Below are 23,988 nucleotides of genomic sequence, written 5' to 3'. Positions count from 1 at the left end.
GGTGGTATGTGCGATGACTGTCGAATGAACCACTGTGGGGATGCATAATGCCACGTGATGTGGCGATAATCCCGACAAAAGAAAATTAATGACCTCATCCATGTGCGAAGAAAGACACATCGACACTGCTCCGCTGCCCATAGAGAAGCCTACTAAAGAATCCCACGGACTACGAAGAGTATGCAATAGCTGAGTCCAAATGGCTATCAAAATGGTGGACGTAGGGGAGGATTGTGAGCCTAGAATGTGAGCACAACCAGCCTTCCACATGGTCCATAGTGTGATGTTGCATATCGTGGTGAAAACAATGTCTCACTAGCAGAAATCCAACTGGTGACTTGCATCTGGGATCATCTAAAGAGTGCTAGTGAGGGTGATACTTCATGTTGGTTTGCACAGGTATCATCTTGGTTTGAGCTACGTGGATTTAGTATGGACAGGCTGCCCCCTTTTCAGTATTCCTTGGATGGACCCTCACACATTCACAGATTAGCAAGATTATCAGACATGATCTCATTCAGCTAGATACTAGAAGGACTTGGTTGTCTCCGTCACACGAGTTGAGGATGAAGATGGCTTTTTATCGAGACCATCTTCTCCAGATGACACGTGATGGGTTCATCTCACGCCCCAAGTATATGGACACCCACCTATTGTCACGTGCACATCTAACCCTATGTGTACGTGGACAAGCTACTTCATGTCTAAGGTTCACTTCAGTTAGCTTAGGAAGTGTTCTGGCACTTTTTGTGAGTCTGTTCGCAGACCGTGCATGTCCAGGCACTTAGAGTAGATGCATATCCTTTGGTTGCACACAGCATGATCATCAGATTACCATTAGAACCCATCAGAAGCATTTTTACAGTGCACAGACCTATTTTCCCTATTTTAGCCATTTTTCACTTATTATTAATAAGTGACTTTGTTGGGAAACTGGGTAGGGCAATTTGGCTGAGACAATATATAAGAAAAGCTAGCGCTAGCAATTTCTGGCCGAAGAGGCAGCAAACCACAATTGAAGTGCACCTTCTCAGCAAGACGGCAAGAGGACCCAGTGTTTTCAAGCCACCAAAGACAGCAAGCGTTTTTCACCAAGTGCACATCAGCCCCAGCGTTTTTCCACTTGTAGATCAGCCTGGCGTTTGCAGTTTTCCTAGCATGTTCTGCAACAGATACAGATTCAGCCCTAGCGTTTTTGGACCAGCATTTCAGCCTAGCGTTTTGCAGATTCCCGACGTCACAGCCATTTTCTGCATCAACGTTTTCAGATTTCAGCGTATAGACTCCGTACCGCAGCCCCCAAACCTCGCAGATCTCACCATCCCGCAGCAGATCCTCGCCGCATGATTAGATCAGCCAGTATTTGCAGATTCAGCCCAACAAACGCAGATTTCAGCAACTGCATTTTCAGCGCGTCGTCATCGCCGTAGAGTCAGAAATCAGCAAATACAAGATTTGCAGATTTTAGCCCTTAGCGTTTTCAGTTTTTCGGCCCGTCTCGTCGTCGTCGTCGACATCATCCGCAAGTCCATTGCATTGTAGAGATTTGTGCAATCAATAGTAGACCGCTCTCGCCATAGAGAGTGGGGCCTTCGGAGGAGTGGTGTCGTATTCTTCTCTCTCTATCTCTCAATCTCAACACCTTCACTGACAGTGTTTACCGCTTTGTTGTGATCATTTGCACTCTCTCACTAAAGGAACGGAAGCCTTAAGTAAAAGGAACCCTTGAGCACAGTTTGGAGCACTCATCTTGAGCAAAGTTCAACATTCACTTCCGCTGCACCTTACACCTATCTCATGGCATTAGATGTGTTATTGATCAACTACACACCTCATCTCACCAATTGGAGATAGAGACTGGCCAATACAGAGGTATACCCCCCATAGGAGAGATTATGCCACGTTTGCCAAAGAGAGCCAGAGACAAAGGAGCACTATAATTGCGAGTGCACCAACATACTATGAGATCCGCGGGTGTTTTCATTGCTTATTCAGAGAGGGCTTTTGCCCATTATCCTGCATCATAAATTACTATGATCAGTGGCGCCTAGGTCTCTTCTTGATGGAGATCCGTAGACGTGGAGAGACTATCCTTCGAAGCAAAAGGCCTACACATAGAGGATCCATACAAAGCCAGCTCACTACTTTTTACAAAGAGACTACTCAATCACACCCTCATCAGGGCAGTCTTCTTGATTGAGTCATCCAACTTGGCCAGTCACGACGCTCAAGGATGTGAGAATCTTCACACAATAGACGAGGTCTACATCGGATGCTATGGAGATCATTGAGCGATATCAAGCACGCCCCTCCTCCCTTGAGAGCTGACCATGGAGGATATTGAGGCAATATTGTGGAGACCCATGAGAGAGCTCATGGGATGATCACCATTGTCTACTAAGTACTTCCCCTGTTGTGCACCTCATAAGCCCTCGTGATTGTAACCACTCCCCATATGTTCTGAGCTAATGTATTATGTGATGAGGACATTATGATGATCAAGATATAGGTTAGGCTTACATACCTACCCACTCTAGGTACCCCCATTTATTTTTATCTTTATGTTTCCCTGACATTGTACTAGAGTCACACATGGTTGTAATGTTTTGGTCTCAAAGGTCATTTTGGCCTTTTGAAGACGTTAATATAACATTTCGTTCTCTCTCTCTCTCTCTCTCTCTCTCTCTCTCTCTCTCTCTCTCTCTCTCTCTCTCTCTCTCTCTCTCTCTTTTGGGAAAAATCGGGGTTGTATATTACTGAGTACAATATAATCCCCAGCGGATGCCAAAAAAGCCTATCACGTGGGGTGTACAAGCTGAATGTAAGGGTGATAGCCACTATAGTGACAACTCTACTAGTACAATCTCATGGTGGTCTATATGATGAGTGGAGGAGAAACCACTGAGGAGGTGCATAATGCCATGTAATCTGTCCACCTGTAAGTGTGAAGAAGAGTGGAGTTTGAGCCCAATGCCGAAGGAAGTCAAATCGACGAGCCTCGGCTGTTGTAGATGTACCTGAGGAAGAATCCCACTGCCAAAGGAGGGTGTGAATGATGTCGAGCCAAATGGCAGTGAGGGTATCCGGAAGGAGCTGTGGAGCCGCACTGAGAATGTGAAGACAATTGCAATGCTAGTGATAACTGAGAAGATTTCATCACGCGTCTGAGGATCCCCGTGCCAAGCAATATGTGGTAAGATAGCCAAAGTCCCTCGCCGATAACCAGTCGAGGTAAGCATAAGAGTTGGATCTGTGTCTGAGCCCTCGTAGAAAAGATGCGGTCCGGGCATCGTCATCAACCAAGAGACAGATCCCCAAGTGAGAAATCCATGTTGAACACCAGCTCTGCTAAGTAAAGAGCAAACTGCTAGCCACACTACATGAGAAGACGAGCATGACCAAAGACAGTGTGCAGGTGACTCAGGGAGTCGCAAAGGACAACGAGTACATAACGGATCATGACCCATAGAAGCGAGCCAAGTCCCAACTAGAAGTCCTGCATGTGCAATCATCCACATGAAAAAAGAAATACGACGAGCCACATGTAAATCCCAGATGGCTGACCAAAACTGCTGTAGATAGGCATGGGAGAGACCTGAATGTAACCAGAAACGCATACGAGTGGGCTGCTCTATGTGTTGTCTCATCAATGCGAATCTTCCAATTCTGACAGTGTACTCAAAGAATGATACATGTGCACCCGTGGGGTTAGTGTGAGGCCAATGCCACTCTCCTGGGTCCCAATAAAGCTGAGATAGGGCATGACCCTCCCAAACCCAAAGCCTCCAAAGTGTAGCATCAGCGGAAGCGAAACGGGGGTCAACACAACGACGCTTCTCGCGAGAGCCAACTACTCGTATGGCCTCCCATCGAGCGCCGCTGTAGAGAAGGTGCGGAGTGGTGGTAGCATATGTCAATCTAGCATGCATCCCCGGAGAGTAGTCAGTCTCAACTGTGAACAGCATGGTGTCAAAACGAACTAATAAGAGAGTGCTCTGAGCAAAGAGGCCTTCCCAGCCACAATGTGGAGGCATCTGAACCGTGCCTCGCATGACTGCGTCCCAATGTGAAGGAATGGCGGAGTCAATCTCAAGCAGTCTGTCTGTTACCCCACGACCAATGTCATAATGTTCTGCCACAAAATCTGCATCCAGCATACGTGTCTCATAAAACAACCGCATAGAGGCAACAGCGCCAGTGTCCCAAGCAGCCCAATCAATGTGAGTCCTCTCTCCAAGCTGACGGGGTGGATTAACTGAAGAATCAAGAACTACATCATTCCAAATGAGAGGTTGGCGTTCAATCTCTTCACGGCATGAGGGAGGTGAGCGTATGATAGCTCGCCGCATGGATACCCAAATCAGCAGGAGTAAGCGGATGAAGGGTGAGAGAGTGCTAGTGCACAAGGGGGCATCCGTAAAGAGAAAACGATACCCTGTTTGCCAAGTATGGCCATCTCTAGTGCCGAGACGTGGAGTCGCTGTGGAAAGAGCAGCCTGAAGAAGCATCTTCCAAGGTTCTTGGCCGGGAAAGAGACCCCGAACAATAAGCTTGGTAAGAAGGGCGCGGCTCTGTAATTTTGGATCAATAATGCCAAGGCCGCATGCTGACCTAGGACGAATAATCGTGGACCAGCGAACTCGAGCACGAGTATCAGTAGTCCCATCTGTGCCATTCCATAAAAAGTTCCGCACGAGTCTGCGTAGCTGAGCTATCACACCAGAATGTAGCATCCAACAGGAGGCAGTATACCATACTGTAGCCAGAATGACCTGGTTGGCGACCAATGCACGGCCAGCCAACGACAGATGACGTGAAGACCAATGACATAGCTTCTTGCGAATAGACTGTAGTACGGGTGCAAACTGTTGCTGTGAGGAAACGTCTAATCCAACCTGAAAGCCAAGATATCTGCATGTTTGACCCGGCTGTAGCCATGTGAAACCATCAGTCACCCCCCAAGTAGGTATGTCATCAGTGCCAACCAGTAACCCATAGGATTTATGCCAGTTAATGCGTGCACCACTGGCCATGCAAAAAACCTCTAGGGCCTCCCGCATGGCATCAAGAGCTGCTAGCAAATAGCGCAACATCAACATAGTGTCATCAGCAAACTCCTGATCGATAAGGTCCAGAGCTGAAGATACTGGCATAGTCAAGCCACGAAATGCAGGACTCTGCGCTCGAAGACAGTCGGACATAGTCTCTCCTACAAACAGATACAGATATGCTGCTTAAGGACATCCTGACGAACAGATCGAGAGAGCTCGAAACTGCGACTGACACGACCACCAATAGTAATAGCACTGCTAGCAGTCCTGAAGAGAGCGGAAATGCTTGAGATCCATGACGAAGGGAAACCCATCCTGGCTAATGATCCTTCAAGAAACTCCCACTCAACACGATCGTATGCTTTCTCGAAGTCAAGGATGAAAAAAGCGAGAGGTTCAGAAGATGATCTGGCCCACTCTACTGCCTCATAAAAAGTGAAGATATTATCCAGTATGCATCGATCCATGACAAAGCCTGTCTGAGAAGTATGAATAATATCCGGTAAGAACGGTCGCAGGCGATGGCTGATCAGTAACGCTAATATCTTATAGACAGAAGGGAGTAGGGTAATAGGTCTCCACTGACGGAGCTGTGTGGTGTCACCCCCTTTCGAAATAAGAGATATGAGACCTGAACAAAGATCCGGATGCATATATCCTGATGCAAAGATATCCTAACAACCACGAAGCAGTGGTATTTGCAATACATCCCAATAGGTCAAAAAGAAAGCTCTCTCTCTCTCTCTCTCTCTCTCTCTCTCTCTCTCTCTCTCTCTCTCTCTCTCTCTCTCTCTCTCTCTCTCTTTTAAATTCAATTCAGTTTTTTGCAATTTTCTCACGTGTTGCTATTAATTTTTGGCTTGGGGTGTCCATGTCTATTACATTGGTATCAGAGCTCAGACAATTCTTCTTATGCGGAGGGTCCGATGCCTTTTTCCACAGCACATGGATCCCCGCAATGAATATGGTGAAGAGAGGGTTGTTCCACCGACCACCCAGCTTCGTGAGGATGAAATCGACCCCAATCCTAATGGGGGATCAGCAGATACCAACGAGACTTCCGACCGTAGCAGACCTTCCTTTGAGGAATATGGGGAAAAGCATGGCCCATTCCCGCCCAAGATCTTACCACTGGCATCACTTGCAAGTTGATACTTGTGCCACAAGAATAATTGAAGTACTCCAAGGACCCGAAGTACAGTTGGTGAGGAATTTAACGCAAAAGGGTGAAGAAGACACTTGGCACTTTGTGAGCCATTTGCAGGGACACCTCAACAAGGGGAGCCCCCATAATCGATCTCAAGAGAGGGAGGGGCTCATTTGAATCGTTTCTGAGCTACTGTGCGTGGGGAGTAGTTGGTGCAGGTGATCACAGCTTTAATGGAAGCTTGCCTTCTCCTCTGTCTCATGTAGCACAATATCTCGTACACCTCTCTCTATTAGAGTTTAGGCATATATCCAGATTTGCCCAGTCGATCCCAGGGACAAGTGCTAGGGAGTGAGGGTTGTGTTGTGATTGCGCTCGGCCAGTGTGAGGTAGGTTCCTCATGTTGGGTTGTGTCTAGCCATGTTTAGCTCAGGTTTTGGCTTGGTTCCATGGTCTCCAGTTGTCCTACAGGCTGGGAATAGCATTTCCCAGCCTTGGTATATTTTCCCCGCCCTGAGCCTATGGGCATCCGGATTCTGGTACCCCCCTTTCTACTTTCTCCCTATTTTCCCCTATTCACCAGGTAGTGGGGTTGGAGGTGTGGGTCGGACATGCCTATATAGGTAGGCGGAATGGGGGTGGTGTGTGTGTTCAGGGTGGGGGTGGGGCGGGGGGGGGGGGGGGGTCTCACTTCCATTCACTACAGATCAACCTCAGTGGGGGAGCGCCCTCCCTTGGGTGCCCCAGTGGGCAGTTATCATGGAGCGGGCATCACATGCCAACGAAAAGGAACAGACTGAACAAATTTAAGCACTTCAAATAACAACTGAATTGAAAGAGATGCACGACACGAGACAAGGAGTGACGAAGTTCCACCCCAAGAGAGCACTAGCCCCAAATGATGGCACCCCTTTCGGTATTTCTTTATTATTGTTAATTCACAAAGTACAACAGCCGGGGAGCACCTCCTCTCCAATCTGCGCATTGAAGAGTGCCAAAGAGGGCCCCCAAGGCTCATACTTAAAGGCCCAAAACCTAAAAGCATCAAATATGAAAAGCTGACCCCAAAAAAAACACTTCTAAAATTTCGAGATTACCCTAAAAATCCGCCGCGAATTTTGGGATGTTCGTACAAGTGCCACGTCATCATATTTTGTTGTGCAAAGTCTTTTGAGTATGTTTCTGCTTTATTTAATATCTTTGTGTCACTTGAGCCACATCGGACGGGGTCCCTTAAGTTGGTAAAACTTCTTCTGCTGCTTTTTGCTTCTTTTGCTGCTTCTTCTAGGGTTTAGGCCCCTCGACCGAGATCTGCAAGTTGGCTCCGTTCTTTAGTGGCTTGACACGTCAGCAATTTGTGACATCCCCCCTTCTTGAGACACACAACAAAGAGTGTATTGCTCAGTGCACAAATAGAAAGATAAGTTATCCCTAGAGTGATAACGGAAGTAATCGTCCGCAATTACAACATATCTGCAAAACAACTCAAGTTAGCTCAAAAAAATTCTGAGGGTCATTCCGAGGGACAATCAGTTTTCTCACTCCATATTGCAGCTCTTGATATTCTCGGTTGTTGGCTTCCTTGAAAAATCTCATCCAATAAGGAGTCTCATTCCAGATTGAAGCTCTTGATATCCTGGGTTGTTGGTTTCCCAGAAAAATCTCATCTAATAAGGAGTTTTCAGTGGTTGGCACATCACAATGCAACACAAATGCTCACATATGCATGTTACAGAACATAAAAACATAAATTCGCCAATGAACACTCCCCTTGCAAATAACCATCCAGGTACGGGCCAAGAGTTGTTCAACGACCCTCTCATCTCCTCCCGCAAATAACCTAAAAAGATCCAAGCCATGAGATATAGAGGCCTTTTACAACCAAACACCCCCCAGACCACAACTTGCGTCGTTTGGAGGTGCTGAGAGTAACCACTGCTTAGACTTCTTAATACTCCCTCATAAATAACCATCGAGGTCCGGGCCATGAGTACCAACAACAATACTCCCCCCGTAAATAACCACAGGGTCCACGCCATGAGTAGAAATAGCACTTTTCAAACATTCAATACCCTCCCTGTAAATAACCACAAGGGTCCGGGCCATGAGTATGAGCAAGCATTCTCAAACATCATTTCTCACTACTCCACCCGGGAGTAAAATCACAATCATTGAAACGAGTATTAAAACCAGAGTCAAACAAATCAAATCGGCACCAAATACCATCCATTTCAAACAATTCCAAACAGTATCACCAAACAAGTTCTCAAACGCTCGCAAAGACGATTGGCTTTCCATCTTGAAACCTGCACCAAGATTAGGGTCGGATTTCTTCCATAAGGTTGTAGTCGACCGCAGCATGGTCAAATAAGCTCTTGAATAGTCAAAACAAGCCTCGACAAACAAAGTTCATGTGGCAGTGATGGTAGCCCCAAGACATGGCAATCACGCTGGACCTCCCAAGGTTATCAATTCGAGAAGAGACACCTACTAAGAGATGTCGAGAAATTTTCAAGTTGTAATCTGCTAGGGTTTCCATGGCAAGCATTTCAGGATACCCCACTATGCCAGAAGCTACACTCGAAGGAAGATGTTAGAAACCATACAACTTCGGGCAAAAAATTTCTTGAAAGCTTGCGAAGTCCTTGGAGTGTGCAGCTTGGTAGCCATAGACATCCACCACTGCATAGCACTGCCTCTGAGAAAATAAAAATGGTGGCTCGAGAGATCTTTGATCCTTCTCTTGTAAGTGATCTTTATGGCTTATGCCCTGTAAGACAGAGCGATGAAGACGAGTGGGCCCAACGATCCTTCTCTTGTAAGTGATCTTTATGGCTTATGCCCTGTAAGACAGAGCAATGCAAACGTGGATCCGATGCGTGATGGAGTAAGGGTTGGAGTGGCTAATAAGTTTGGGTTGGGGCACGAAGATTCTTTAGAAAATTCGCGATGAAACTTAGAAGCACCATCTTGCTCTGTCTGCTCTTTGGTAGGACCGGTATGCTTTCAAAAAAGCACACGCCTGAAGCTCTGATACCACTATAACGGGGACAGGCACCACGTGCCAACGGAAAAGAACAGATTGAACAACTTTAAGCACTTCAACTAACAAATGAACCAAAAGAGATGCAAGACATGAGACGGGGAGTGGCGAAGTTCCACGCCAAGAGAGCACTGGTCCCAAACATTGGCGCCCGTTTCAGTATTTCTTTATTATTGCTGATTCGCAAAGTACAACAGCCAGCGAGCACATCCACTGCAATCTACGCACTAAAGAGTGCCAAAGAGGGTCCCCCAAGGCTCATACTTAAAGGCCCAAAGCCTAAACGCATCAAATATGAAAAGTTGTCCCCAAATAAACACTTTCCTAAAATTTCGGGATTTCTCTAAAAATCCGCCGCAAATTTCAGGATGTCCGTACAGATGCCACGTCATCATATTTTATTGTGCAAAGCATTCTCAGTATGTTTCTGCTCTATTTAATATCTTAGTGTCACTTGGGCCCCATCGGACGGGGTCCCTTAAGTTGGTAAAACTTCTTCTGCTTCTTCTTCTAGGGTTTAGGCCCCTCGGCCAAGATCAGCAAGTTGGCTCCGTTCTTTGGTGGCTTGACACGTCAGCAATTTGTGACGCAGTCCTTTGAGGCCAACAGCTAGTGGACAACAGGGTGGCAGCCTAGTGTTTTTGGGCAGCACCCATACTAGCGTTTTTGGTGCAGTCAGTAGCCTGCAAAGAAGGATGAGCCATGTGTTTTTCATGGGCAGCAGGAGCAGTGCTCGGTGTTCATCTCTACGATGCAGTACCACCTCGTGGCAACCTTTCATAGGCCCTTGCAACCATGCAATGGCAGGTTTCCTGGACCAAGATCTAGATCCACATCTAGATATAGCCAAGAGGAGATGCACCAGATCTATGCTCTCAGAGCATGTTGGAGGTGATGTCTATGTGGAGACCGTGCCAGTGGTCTAGTGTGCAGGAGCATTCGGCAGTGTCAATAGCAATCGTAGTTGTGCGCGCTTCGGGTCTATCCATTGGGCATGCCAATTCTATGCCGGACCACCCTTGGTCACTTGTATGAGCAGATTGTTATCAGCATGGAGAACCTTTCTCACATCTCACTCTCTCTTTCTCTCTCTCATTCTCAAATGTCCAGTCTCTCTCTACCTCAATGATCTCTCTTCTCCATAAGTGTGCCTTGTTCATGTGTTTGGCATTGTAGGCCTTCTAGATCGGAGTCGAGGTACCCACCGGATCGCGAGCCAGTTCTTGTCTTCATTGCATCTTCCGTTGCCACCTTTGACATGGTATCAGAGCCCTATGGTGATACGACCACCTGGATTCCGCTCTCATGCACCTCTCTCCCCTTTAGAATACGGAATCGTGATGCCGAGATCGAGGCTCTATGGGTTTATGCGCGATTGTCGAGGCAAGAGCCTCTTGCACACGTACCGAATTAGGTAATTGTTGATCCCAAGCAAGTACAAGCTGATTTAGAGAGATTTCTCGCAAGACATCTCGTCGAAATCAATGGGCGAGTAGCCCTACAAGTGCGCGAACTCGAGGGCTATCTACAAATGCGTTCGGCACGCAAAATGGAGCCCAAAACAGAGAATTACAGCTGCTGTAATTTTTTGCAGGTTTAAAGTTTTGACCCTTTTTTATGCCTAAGAGTCGCAAGAGCTTCTGGGAGGCTAGGGAACTATCAAACAGGTGTTCTGGTGCATTTTAGAGGTGAAAAACAGAGATTTCAGCGTGCTGTATTTTCTCGCCAGGTTTGTAAACGTGCTCTAATACCCGCGGAAAGTCACCTACTACATGGGAATTTTGTCTATGAAGCCTTCTAGAGACATTATGCTGCCAAAATTGGGCTAGAGGCAATTTTCAGCCCAATAGAAGTGGGCGTAGAAGTTTACAAGCTTTCTCCAAATTTAATTGGAATAAAGAAATCCCGAAAAGGAGGCCAACCTTTGGGTGTCATTGTCTACTTGGAACCACTCTAACGACCAAGTCTTGATTTGTTGTGAAGTGGTGAATTCTAGTCACAAGTTAAATCGTCAAGAAGAGTTTGACGACGCCCTTGAGCACACGGTTGGCAAATTGATGAAGACTACCAAGAATTCTCGAAAGAAGAGCCATTCAACAGATCATCTCGGCTACTTGGGTCGGAAATCTACTTTTGAGGAAGCTACCAAATCCAAGAATCATGTTCATTTCGAGGTTGATCCCAATTCGTTGCATTCGTCATTTGTAACGGGGACGAGCACCACATGCCAACGGAAAAGAACAGATTGAACAATATTGAGCACTTCAAATAACAACTGAACTGAAAGAGATAGACGACACACGAGACGGGGGGTAGCAGAGTTCCACCCTGAGAGAGCACTGGCCCCAAACATTGGTGCCCCTTTTGGTATTTTTTTATATTGCTTGAATCCATTACAACTCCCATGGCTCTGCTCTACATCCCTTACGGGTAGACAGCTAGAGTGAGAGCCCATGGGTCATATTTAAAGGCCCTTGCCCTCTAAAAGCAATTTACATGAAAAGCAATCAAACTCAAAAGCTTTTGGTCCAAAAGCAGGTGTCCAAAAGCAGCCAGCGCCAATTGCGGAAAATCACATGGCATACAACTACCACGTCAGCACCTGCAACGCAAAACGTGGAATTCCATATTGTCTACCACGTCAACATGTCAACGCAAATTGTGGGGGTTCCATACAGCTACCATGTCATCAGCTTCTACGCAAGAGATTGTGTGTGCGTGTGATCCTGCTTTATTTTAATGCCTTTAGGTCACTTGCCATAAGTTGGCGGGAACTTACCTTTAGAAATAGGCCACTAGGCAAGACTTTGCAAGTTGGTAAAACTTATTCTACTGCTTCTGCTTCTTCTAGGGTTTGGGCCCCTCGACCGGGATGTGCAGGTTGGCTCCGTTCTTCAATGGTTTGACACGTCAGTAGTTTGTAACATTCCCCCTTCTTGAAAGAAAGTAATCGTCCGCGATTACAGCATTTGCAAAACAACTCAAGTTAGCTCAAAAAATTTCGAGGGTCGTTCTGAGTGACATTCGGAGCCGAGGGACCAGATTGGAGCCCTTGATATCCTAGGTTGTTGGCTTCCCAGAAAAATCTTATAAAGACCCAGAAAATCCTCATCCAACAAGGAGTCTCATTCCAGATTGGAACTCTTGATATCCTGGGTCGTTGGGTTTCCCAGAAAAATCTCATCCAATAAGGAATATACAGTGATTGACACATCACAATGAGACACAAATGCATGCTCACATATGCATGTTACAAGACACAACGAACAGCGCCGTTGAGCACTCCCCTGAGACAGACGATTTGCAGTATGAAGCTACTCAACAACTACCTTGTCACTCCCCCCGCAAATAACCTAAAAAGGTCCGAGCCATGAGTTCAGAGGATTGGTACAACCAAACACTCCCCAGATGGCAGCCTCCATGTCACGTGACACATCCAACCCTATGTGTCCGTGGACAAGCTACAGCATGACCAAGGTTCAGTTCAGTCAAGTCAGTCTAGAATAGGAAGTGATCTGGCACTTTTGTGAGTTTGTTCGCAGACCGTGCATGACCAGTCACTTAGATTAGATGCATATCCTCCGGTTGCACACAGCATGATCATCAGCATTTCCATCAGAATCCATCAGCGGAATTTTCCAATGCATTAAACCTATTTTCCCTATTTTTGACATTTTTCACTTATTATTTTTAAGTGACTTTTGTTGGAAAGTAGGTAGGGCAATTTTGCTAAGTTTGTATATAAGAAAACTAGAGCTAGCGTTTTTGCACTTGCAGATTCACGGCGACAGTAGACAGTAGATCAGCCCTAGCGTTAGCAAATTTCCACTGCAGAACCCCAAATCAGCCTAACGTTTTTGGATCAGCCAGAGACCTAGTGTTTTTGCAGATCATCGCGACAAAATCAGCCATAGGACCAGCATTTTCTGTTTTCAGCCTTTAGACACAGCAGAACAAGTCCCAAACCTCGCAGATCTCACCTTCCCACAGCAGTTCCTCGCCGCACGGTGGGATCCATCGAAGTTTACAGTTTCAGCCCAGAAAACGTAAATTTCAGCATCTGCGTTTTCAGCGCGTCGTCGTTGCATCGTCGTCATCGACATCGTCACCGACATAGAGTCAGGATTCAGCAGATAAAGACTTGCAGATTTCAGCCCTTAACATTCTCAGATTTTAGCCCGTCTCGTCGTCGTCCTCATCGTCGGCAAGTCCAAGCATTGTAGAGATTTGTGCAATCATAAGTAGACCGCTCTCACCATAGAAAGTGGGGCCCTTGGAGGAGGGTTTGACAACATCTCTGGTGTCGTATTCTCTATCTCTCAGTCTCATGCACCTTCACGCACAGTGTCCATTCACTTTGTTTGTGTCCATTGCACTCTCTCACTAAAGGAACGGAAGGCTCTCCCTTCCGTAAGTAAAAGGAATCCTTGAGCACAGTTCGGAGCACTCATCTTGGCAAAAGTTCAACATTCACGTCCGCTCCACCTTACATTGGTATCAGAGCTTTGGCAGTGTTCTGTATCACTCAACGAAAGAACCACAAGAACCACAGAAAAAAATTTTGCTTGTTGAGGTCGCACGAACCCAAGTTCACTTGGGCGTGTCGATTCCTAATCGTATTTTTGAAGAGTGACAAGAAACCTAAGAACGAAGGGCTTGTCCAACCTCCCCTTGTGCCTCTTTTCACTCATTGAGAGCGGACCGTGCACTTAGCGGCTAGCCAATCGACGTGAGGTGGGAAAAAGCAACCTTGGTGTGAGCGCAAGGCCACCATGGGGTGCGCACTGCGCCCGCAGAAAAGAGAAAGAACTCGGGTGAAGAGAAGATCCTTCTCTAACACAGATTGCAAGCGAAAGAAGAACCCCAAGAACCTCAAGACTCTCAAGAACCTCAAGAACCAAGACCCCCCAAGAACCCAAGTTCCTCGTGAACTTAAGAACCCAAGAACCCACAAGAACACAAGACTTCAGTGGATGGTCATCCCTCAAAGCGGAATGGATACTTCGCTTGGAAATTATGAGCATGAGAGAGGCGAAGAAGAATTTTCCCCACCAAGAGTTTTTTCCGACCCTCTCCCTTCCCCATCTACGCAAAGGATTGAACTAACTCCTTTCGACATGATGATGATGGACAAGAAGTTAGAACGCGAAGCAAGAAGAGCAGAAAGAATAGCAGAATTTGATCGTGAATGTGCAGAAAGAAAAGCAGAAATGGATCGCGAGAACAAAGCAAGAAAAGCCATGAACGACCGACACATGAAAGAGATGTTGCGACTCTTTTCTCAAGTGCAGGCACAGATGCAAGAGATTTGGGAAAAGGAGACTCTCTCAGTCTCTTCGTCTCCAAGGCAAGCCACACAAGATTTGAATGATAATGTTAAAGCATGATGATTTGGATGACAATGACAAGCATGATGATTTGCATGATCAAGATGTGATTTCTCACAAGCATGATGATTTGCATGAAGATGATGTGATTGTTCACAAGGATGATGTGTTAGTTGATACTTTCTCTAGTGAAGCTAACCTCATTGTAGATTCGATCAATCACGAAGAACCGATCTTGGCTTTCGAGTCGAGCTCCAAAGAACCCCCTCAGGAAGAACCTATCTTGGCTCTCAAGCCTAGGTCCAAAGAACCCCCTCAAGAAGAACCGATCTTGGCTCTCGAGCCCCTCACAGGAAGTACTATGTATCCGAATGATCATCAGCACGCATTGTTCGAGTGTTTCATTCGTGATCGTTTCCTGTATTTTAGTCAACGTCTTTATGTGATCCCTTTTCCATAGGCATGACATATTGTACGTTGAGCACGTTTCACTCATGAATGAGCACGGATGTATGCGCCGTGCGGATTCTTCATGAAAGGCTGAAAAGTATGCATTCAAGCAAGTCACATTCCATGTCTCTTCCTTGGCACGACACAGTCGTAGAAAGAGCACAAGAAAGTATGAGCACCAAGCATCGGCATTTCCATTGTGTTTTGCCACAGTTGATTGATATAGATCAGAAAGACAAGATTCGATCTCATTGTTTGCGTGTGTGTGGTGAACGGTTTGGCACTCCGCCTATTTGTTCATCTACATTGCATGCACAGTCTTTGAGGAAGACGAATTTTTCCAGTCACTTTACATGGAATAGGTATGTTCATGTTTTTGTGTTGTAAGTGGTTTCAGGAATTTTTAGCCTCAGAGATTCTAGAAGAAGATGGACCTACATCCATAGCCGAAGTTGAAGCATTGAGGAGCCACAGAAGACTGTCGCTTTCGGCACGGCCCAAAGAAGCAGACGTTGCAGACCTTTATGAAGTTCAAGTATCGCACAACCCACACCTCAAAGTGGGCCGGCGAAGAGTCCTTTCGAGGATTCCGGATCTTGTTGGCGATCTCCCTCGACGCCATACAGTTCGGTACCAGTACCTCACTTTGAAAAGGAGGGGATGTCACGTGACACATCCAACCCTATGTGTCCGTCGACAAGATACAGCGTGACCAGGGTTCAGTTCAGTCAAGTCAGTCTAGAATAGGAAGTGATCTGGCACTTTTGTGAGTTTGTTCGCAGACCGTGCATGACAAGTCACTTAGATTAGATGCATATCCTCCTGTTGCACACAGCATGATCATCAACATTCCCATCAGAATCCATCCGGGGAATTTTCCAGTGCATTAAACCTATTTTCCCTATTTTTGACATTTTTCACTTATTATTTTTAAGTGACTGTAGGTAGGGCAATTTTGCTAAGTTTGTATAAAAGAAAACTAGAGCTAGCACTTTCTGGCAGAAGTGGCAACAAGAGCTCTTGCTCAACAGGCAACTTCTCAACAAGACCAACCCCCACGACAACTGTAGCGTTTTCAACATTGCAAAAGGCCTGGCATTTTTGCATCACATCAGCCAGTGTTTTTGCACTTGCAGATTCACGACGACAGTAGACAGTAGATCAGCCCTACCATTAGCAGATTTCCACCGTAGAACCCCAAATCAGCCTAGCGTTTTTGGATCAGCCAGAGACCTAGCGTTTTTGTAGATCATCGCGACAGAATCAGCCATAGGACCAGCATTTTCAGTTTTCAGCCTTTAGACACAGCAGAACAAGTCCCAAACCTCGCAGACCTCACCTTCCCGCAACAGTTCCTCGCCACACGGTGGGATCCATCGAAGTTTACAGTTTCAGCCCTAAAAACGCAGATTTCAGCATCTATGTTTTCAGTGCGTCGTCGTCGCATCGTCGTCATCAACGTCGTCACCGACATAGAGTCAGGATTCAGCAGATAAAGATTTGCATATTTCAGCCCTTAGCATTCTCAAATTTCAGCCCATCTCGCCGTCGTCCTCATCGTCGACAAGTCCAAGCATTGTAGAGATTTGTGCAATCATAAGTAGACCGCTCTCGCCATAGAGAGTGGGGCCCTTGGAGGAGGGTTTGACAACATCTCTAGTGTCGTATTCTCTTCTCTCTCTCTCTCTCTCAGTCTCATGCATCTTCACGCACAGTGTCCATTCCATAGTTACCCGGAACGCGGAACGGCAACGGCAACGGCAACGAGATCCCCGCGGAACGGGGGAACGGCTAGGGGTCCGGAACGGGAACGTCGCGGAACGGGAGGTATAAAAAACACCCAAATAGTGCAATTTTTAGCTCCTTGTGTTTAAATACAAGGAGTATTAGAGTGCTTTGACTCTAATACTCACAAAAAACTCGTTTTGAAGACCATTCAACCTTGCTATGACTAGATGAAGAGAGAGAGAGAGAGAGAGAGAGAGAGAGAGAGGGAGAGGGAGAGATTTGAGAGAGTGGGAGGGAGAGGAAGAGAGCTTGAAGGCTTGAAGCCTTGAGCCTTGAGAGAGTGAGTCTTGAGAGGGAGAGATCTTGAGAGTGAGAGGGAGAGAGCTTGAGCCTTGAGGATTAGCTTGTGAAGAGAAAGGGGAAGGGGGGTGCATTTTATGAGTCCTTGAGGCCTTGCACACTTTCAAAAGAAGCCCAAACATTTACTTCAATTTTTTCAATTTTTGCCAAATTTGTTTGTAGCCGTTGGCCGTTCCAAGGGCATTCCGGAACGGTCCGGGGGCGTTTCGAAACGTTCCGGAACGGCCGTTCCGGTTTGCATTGGCCACCCGGAATGTCAGACATTCCGGGACGTTCCGGAACATTCGGGAAGGGAACTGCCCCCCGGAACGCCGGAACGGGGGCTAGGGGGCGTTCCCCGGTAACTATGGTCCATTCACTTTGTTTGCGTCCATTGCACTCTCTCACTAAAGGAACGGAAGGCTCTCCCTTTCGTAAGTAAAAGGAATCCTTGAGCACAGTTCGGAGCACTCATCTTGAGCAAAGTTCAACAATCACTTCCGCTGCACCTTACACTGCATCACTTGGAGGTTCAAGCATACAACCAAACGCTCCCCAGACATCCCGTCTACGTTGCTCGGAGGTTTTCCAACATACAACGAAACGCTCCCCAGACATCCCGTCTACGTCGTTTCGGAGGGTCAGACAATACCAAAACAGCATTTCTCACTACTCCACCCGGGAGTAAATCACAAAGCATTGAAACCGATATTAAAACCAGAGTCAAACAGTTCAAATCAGCACCAAGACATGTTTAAAACAGATACCATCCATTTCAAACAAATTTCAAACACGATCACCAAACAAGTTCTCAAAAAAATTTCAAAAAACTGCTCCATCAAACTAAAAAAGCATTCCCGACATCACTCAAGCTCGAAAGGACAACATGGCTTCCACCCTGAAACCTGCACCAAAATTAGGGTTAGATTTTTTCCATCAAGTGTAGCCGACCATAGCATGGTCCATAAGCTCTTGAATAGTCGAAACAAGCCTTAACAAACAAAGTTCCTGCGCCGGTGATGGTAGCCCCAAGATATACCAATACACTACCTCCAAGGTCATCTGCTCGAAAAGAGACACCTGTTGAGAGATGTCCAAAGAGTGCAAGTTGTAATCTGCTAGGGTTTCTGTGGCAAGCCTTTCAAAATACCGCACTCTGCCAGAAGTTGCAATCCGAAGAAAAATGTCAAAAAGCATGTAACTTCGGGCAAAAAAATTTATTGAAAGCTTGCCAGGTACTTGAAGTGTGCGATTTGGTGGCTATAGACTTCCACCACTACATGGCACTACCTCTGAGAAAAACAGTGGCTCAAGAAATCTTTGATCGTTCTCTTGCAAGTGATCTTTATGGCTTATGCCCTGCAAGACAGAGCGATGAAGACAGGAGCGCGCCTGATGCGCGATGAAGGAAGGGTGGGAGTGGCTAATAAGTCCCATGTCGAGCCACGAAAATTCTTTCAATTTCCACAAAGATTCTTTAATAAAATTTCATGTAAAGCTTAGAAGCGCCCTCTTGCTCTGTCTGCTCTTTGGTAGGACCGGTATGCTTTCAAGAAAAGCACATGCCTAAAGCTCTAATACCACTGTAACGGGGACGGGCACCACGTGCCAATAGAAAAGAACAGATTGAACAAGTTTAAGCACTTCAAATAACAACTGAACTGAAACAGATAGACGACACACGAGACAGGGAGTGGCTAAGTTCCACCCCGAGAGAGCACTGGCCCCAAACGTTGGCACCCCTTTCGGTATCTCTTTATATTGCTTGAACTCAGTACAACTCCCATGGCTCTACTCTGCATCCCCCGCAAGTAGACTGCCAGAGTGAGAGCCCATGGGTCATATTTAAAGGCCCTTGGCCTCTAAAAGCAATTTATATGAAAAGCAGTCAAACTCGAAAGCTTCTGGTCCAAAAGCAGGTGTCCAAAAGCAAGCAACGCCAATTGCGAAAATACGTACAACTTCCACGTCAACACCTACAACGTAAAACGCAGAATTTTGTATTGTCTGCCACGTCAGCATGTCAGCTCAAATCGCGGGGTTCCGCAGCTACTACATCATCAGCTTCTATGCAAGAGATTGAGTGTGCGTGTGATCTTACTTTATTTTGATGCCTTTAAGTCACTTGGGCCCCATCGGACAGGGTCCCATAAGTTGGCGAGAACTTCTCTTTAGAAATAGGCCACTCAGCAAGACTTTGCAAGTTGGTAAAACTTATTTTGCTGCTTCTGCTTCTTCTAGGGTTTAGGCCCCTCGGTCAGATGTGTCAGTTGACTCCATTCTTCGGTGGCTTAACACGTCAGTATTTGTGACATCATCAGACAATTAAGAGAGCTCCTCTTCCTCTCACTCCAACAAGGAGGACATGAAGCACCGAAAGCGGAGAAAGACTCAAAAGAACAAGAAAAGCAAGAAAGCAAATCCCACAAAAAGTCTAGAAAGCACCGCAAGCATTATGACAGTTCCAACGAGGATACCTCATCCTCTAACAATCCCAACTCCATGAGCCAATGTATAGGAAGAACAGAAGACCTATACACAGTTTGACTATAGGAAGAACAGAAGACCTATACACAGTTTGACTTAGACGACCATCTCGAGAAAAAGGGTGAGAAGACCAAGAAGTTCAAGGAAGGAGAGCGAGCTATCAAGTTTGATACGTTTTTAGGCTACAAGGATAACCATCGGGCCTTGCCTTCATCCAGCTTTTATGCAGTCTACCCAGAAGATTTGCGATATTGCCTGAAACAGAAGTCCAACTCCACTCAAAGACTTATGGAACATGCCAAGGAGGGTTTTTGGTATGCATGCCGCCACACTAACGTACCCTTCAGACAAGCCACTGTCCACCACAACAGGACAAGATTCACCTCTTTGATAGTGCTCCTAGGTCCTCCATATATTCCAAGGGTGGTTTATAGGGAGTGAGGACTATTTTGTGGTTGTGCCTCGCCTCATGTATATTCTACCATGTAATACCAACACAACCCAGTTTGTGGTGGCTCAGTGATTTTATGCCGAATAGTCTTTGGACAATGTCTGATTAGATGTTTTTTGTTGTTTTGTGACAAGATTTTTTAAGGGGGCTATATGTGTGGGGTTCGCTACCCTTGGATATGTGGTTTCCTAATATCGCTCTCTTGTCTCTCCATCCCAGTATTTTGGCTGGCTGTCTATCCACTGTCCTCTTTCTCACGCGTACAATTCCTATTCATCCTCCCTTTGTATCCTAGGGTGATATCGGATATCCATCACGTTATCACTGACTTGTTCAGAAAGGAGTGGACCAAATTCTTGATCGTGCCTAATCATGCAGCTATCTATTCAACGTTGAGGCTGCCCTCTTATGATATACTGTTAGATGTAGCAAAACTAAAAGATTAGACAAAATTGCAACTCGCAATCACAATCAAAATCCTTCTGCTTAATCTCGTTTGGTGGATGTGACTTTGCATTCACAAATAAAGAAATAGATGAAGAGATAGAACTCTCAATGTAGATAGGCAGATACAAGCGGAAAGAGACTCAAACAGACTTTTAAAGATGGAGAGAGAGAGAGAGAGAGAGAGAGAGAGAGAGAGAGAGAGAGAGAGAGGCAACACACCAACAAGGTTGGTCAAAACCCTCTCAAAGGCCCCCCCACCCTATTACCAGAGTGTTATTTGCTTTCCATTGCAAAAGCAGAAAGTACAACAGGTAATATAACTCAATGCACGGACTGACATGACTCTAGGGAGATTACTCCATGGCAAATCTTCAACATGAAGCACCTCTGGGGCTGATTTGATGCACCATTTGGAATCAACTCCATGTGGGCTGCATATGGCAGGTCACATGAACCCGGCATGTAATGGTTGACATTCCAAGAGTCGCAATGCTCAAAGGAATGCCTTATCATGAGGAGGTGCAGTCCTAGCATGGCCAAATACATGACAAAGCAAAGACTCCATGCAGCTACCAGCAAGCGCAAAGGTCACTTGTACTTCCACTCACTATTTTCTTAGAATTGCTTAGTAACATATGATAGTAACTATTCCTTTACATAAGCAAAAGTATGCATGCTCCCTGTGCAACATGATCGATAGCTAACCTTTCTAGGATCAGAAATAGAGCAAAGAGGAAGATGAGTAATCATCTCTTGGTAAGCACATTCATCACGTTCTGTCAGTTGAGTGACACCATCCAGCACTAATACTTTTCCATAAGCCTCAGACTGCCATAAATAGAAAGGATGTTAGCCATAATCTTTCAAAGCAAGATTGGAAAAAGCCAACACAAGCAAAATACCAGCAGATTTATCCAAGAACACCACAAACCTGAAAAACAAGAACATCTTGATAATCTGACTTCCCTTCAAAAAGAACTTTGTCTACCTTCAGAGAATGTGCCTCCCCTGAAAGAAAACCGTGACACTATAAGAGGACAAACCCACTATCAAATAAATGTGAAGGCATTCTACAATGTCAACCCTCTTTCAAGTAATCAATTTCTCCTGCAAAAACATGACATTGTGACTAACATAATAGTCCCTCCACTCTTAGCATGACTTTCATGAGACAACAGGACACATGAAACATATATAAAAAGAGGTAGGGAAAAAGGGGAAGAGAAGTGGGGGGGAGGGAAGGGGGACAACTTTTCTAAGCCAAAAAATCCAAAATGTGAAAACCTCCAACAGTGTCCAATTCAAAAGTTGAAACAAAGAGGAACAGCAATCTCGCACTTACGTCATGAATTTCCATAATGATCTATAAATAGATGGAAACAATAACTTTAACGATATTTTGATCTGGGCTCCACCTGCCTGTTTCCGGCCTTATCATAAGCTTGAAGTTAGATCTTTAGAGGCCCTCAACCCTCTTTCTCATTAAGAACTGAAAACATGTCGCATACAAGCATAACAAAAAGACAAACAGCCCACGAAAGAACCTTTCAGTTACAGAAAAGTCAATCCTTACATCTCACTAAAATCTGTTCTACTTTTGCTGGACCTATTTGCCCCACCCCAAAAAAAGGCACTAAGGTAACAGGGCCAGTCTTATGCACTATTTTTTGAACGCAGAGCTCTCTCTTGAACTCAGACACAATTTTCGCTTGCAGCAATGTCTTTGCGAGCATCAATTTGCTGTCGCAACAAAATATTGCTCCATTTCGCCAAGCACAGACTGCTTCGATTGCGAAAACGATGTGGACAAAAGTAGTGTTGCACTTCATTGCCAGCAATATGGCAGCTGCAAATCTATGATGTCCGTCTTTCAAGCTAGCCATGTACACCATCCAGCCAACCAATGTAGCATTTGTGAAATTAAAGCAGGCTTGCAATATTACTAGGACATGTCTGGGCATGGCTGTGGGCCACCGCTCTATTGGCCCCTCTACCTCAGATTCTGTTGAAAGTTTAAATCTTACATTGTAAACAAACTCATTGAAAAAAAGAGCTTACACTTTAAAGCATTGCAATAAGGTCATCTAAGAATTGAAATGGAAAGCTGTGCATTCTAAGATCTACACAAAGAAACAGCCAAAGAGAGTTTCTGAAAAACTGTCCCTTGAAACTAACCAAAGAACGAAACACTTTATCCTGTATCCTTAAGAAGAATAACAAAAGAAACTTCCTCACACACCATGTGGCTTTGTGGCAATGTAGCATGAGATTACATAACCGACGAGCATTCATAATGTACCTCCATCTGAGGGCATCCTTAACACTTGTTGCAAGATGAATTTGTGACAATTGTAGGATAGATTTTTGTCTCTTCTAAATATATACAGGCACCACAATTGTCAATGATGAACTAAAGGAAAATACATTTCTACATAGCAAATATGGATAGATTTTCACATGATGAATCAGTATGGACTGAAAATACTGAGGAAACAGGCATTTCATACAGGGGAGAGAGAATGTAAGGGAGAAAACAGCACCACCAACAATCCGTATGAAGAACAAGTTATTGCAATATCAGACAATACTTGAATAGACATGTAGGAGAGAAGGACGCTGGTTACCTTGCCACATGGGGTTGATTTCTGAGTACCATCCAGGGATGCCATTTGACAAGTTGGCACGCCCAGTGCCAGGCGTCGCGGTGGCACTAGGCGCATAGAGGTCAACTCCGCGAGGGCAGCAAAAATGGTAGGGCATTGTCTTGATGGTGGTGCAGCCGTCCTCCCTTCCATCCACTGAGCCGTCGCAGAGAGTCGCACCTTGGTCACAGTCTGAGCGTTTTTGAGCTGCAGGCGAAGCAGAGCTCTGCTCGCCGTCCTTCGCTTGGAGACCCGCCATAATCAGCCCTGGCAGGGTTTATGGGAGTGCAGGTGATGTGGAGATGTCTGTGTTTGTGTGGTCGTGTGCGAGTAAGGGCGCTGGAGCGAGTCTGGCGTCTCCCCGCGACCTGTGTATAGTTTTTTTTGAAAGACGAAATGTGGGAGAATTAAGGGAGAATTACTCGCTCTTAAACCTCTGAGTCCGCAGCAGGTCACCGAGGGAGGTGACCGACAGTCCCGGTTGCCCGGGTACAGCCTTTTGGCCCTTTTTTCCCTTAGTGTGGTGTGGGGACCTTACACACTTTTCATACTTTTGAGTCCCCATACCTTGGAGGTTGGACACGTGCTTTCAATATAGACTTGCAAAGTGCACCCAAAGGAAGCTTTCCCTTCTAGACTTGCTTTTAAACCTTACACCCCACTCATCTTGTAAGTGGCCTCAACTGTCAACAAATGCTCACACTCTCCTATGAAGCTGACCCTCCACTCCTCTTGATGTACAATGTCGATCTCGTACCCTTGCTATATGATATCTTTCGATATAACGTTGCTCTATGGGTTGGATAAAAATTCCCATTTAAAACTTCTTCTACTCCCCCTCAAAAGAGGAATTTTTAATCTTAAATTGTTGGATTG

General features: G+C 45.8%; 1 protein-coding gene across 6 annotated transcripts in view; it reads right to left on the bottom strand.

Moving 5' to 3' along the window:
* The window catches only part of LOC147434954 (spermidine synthase 1-like), an 82,145-nt gene extending 58,622 nt beyond the window's left edge, over positions 1 to 23,523 (bottom strand). For 4 of the 6 annotated variants that reach the window (XM_086491331.1, XM_086491334.1, XM_086491332.1 and 1 more), the window contains exons 1-3: positions 23,095 to 23,522; positions 21,402 to 21,478; positions 21,176 to 21,298 (exon numbers count right to left, since the gene is read on the bottom strand). In XM_086491331.1, coding sequence (XP_086347457.1) covers positions 21,176 to 21,298; positions 21,402 to 21,478; positions 23,095 to 23,371 — 477 coding nt within the window. In that variant the 5' untranslated portion in view covers positions 23,372 to 23,522. Of the gene's footprint in view, positions 1 to 21,175; positions 21,299 to 21,401; positions 21,479 to 23,094 lie in introns of all 6 variants that reach the window. The other 2 variants (XM_086491330.1, XM_086491333.1) reach the window with 2 other exon arrangements.
* Positions 23,524 to 23,988: the final 465 nt, after the last annotated feature.

The sequence above is a fragment of the Adiantum capillus-veneris genome, chromosome 19 (genome assembly GCF_014529385.1).
Source record: "Adiantum capillus-veneris isolate H3 chromosome 19, ASM1452938v2, whole genome shotgun sequence".
Classification (NCBI taxonomy): domain Eukaryota; kingdom Viridiplantae; phylum Streptophyta; class Polypodiopsida; order Polypodiales; family Pteridaceae; genus Adiantum; species Adiantum capillus-veneris.
Note: the sequence above shows the minus strand (reverse complement) of the source record. Positions and strands in the feature narration are given on the sequence as shown.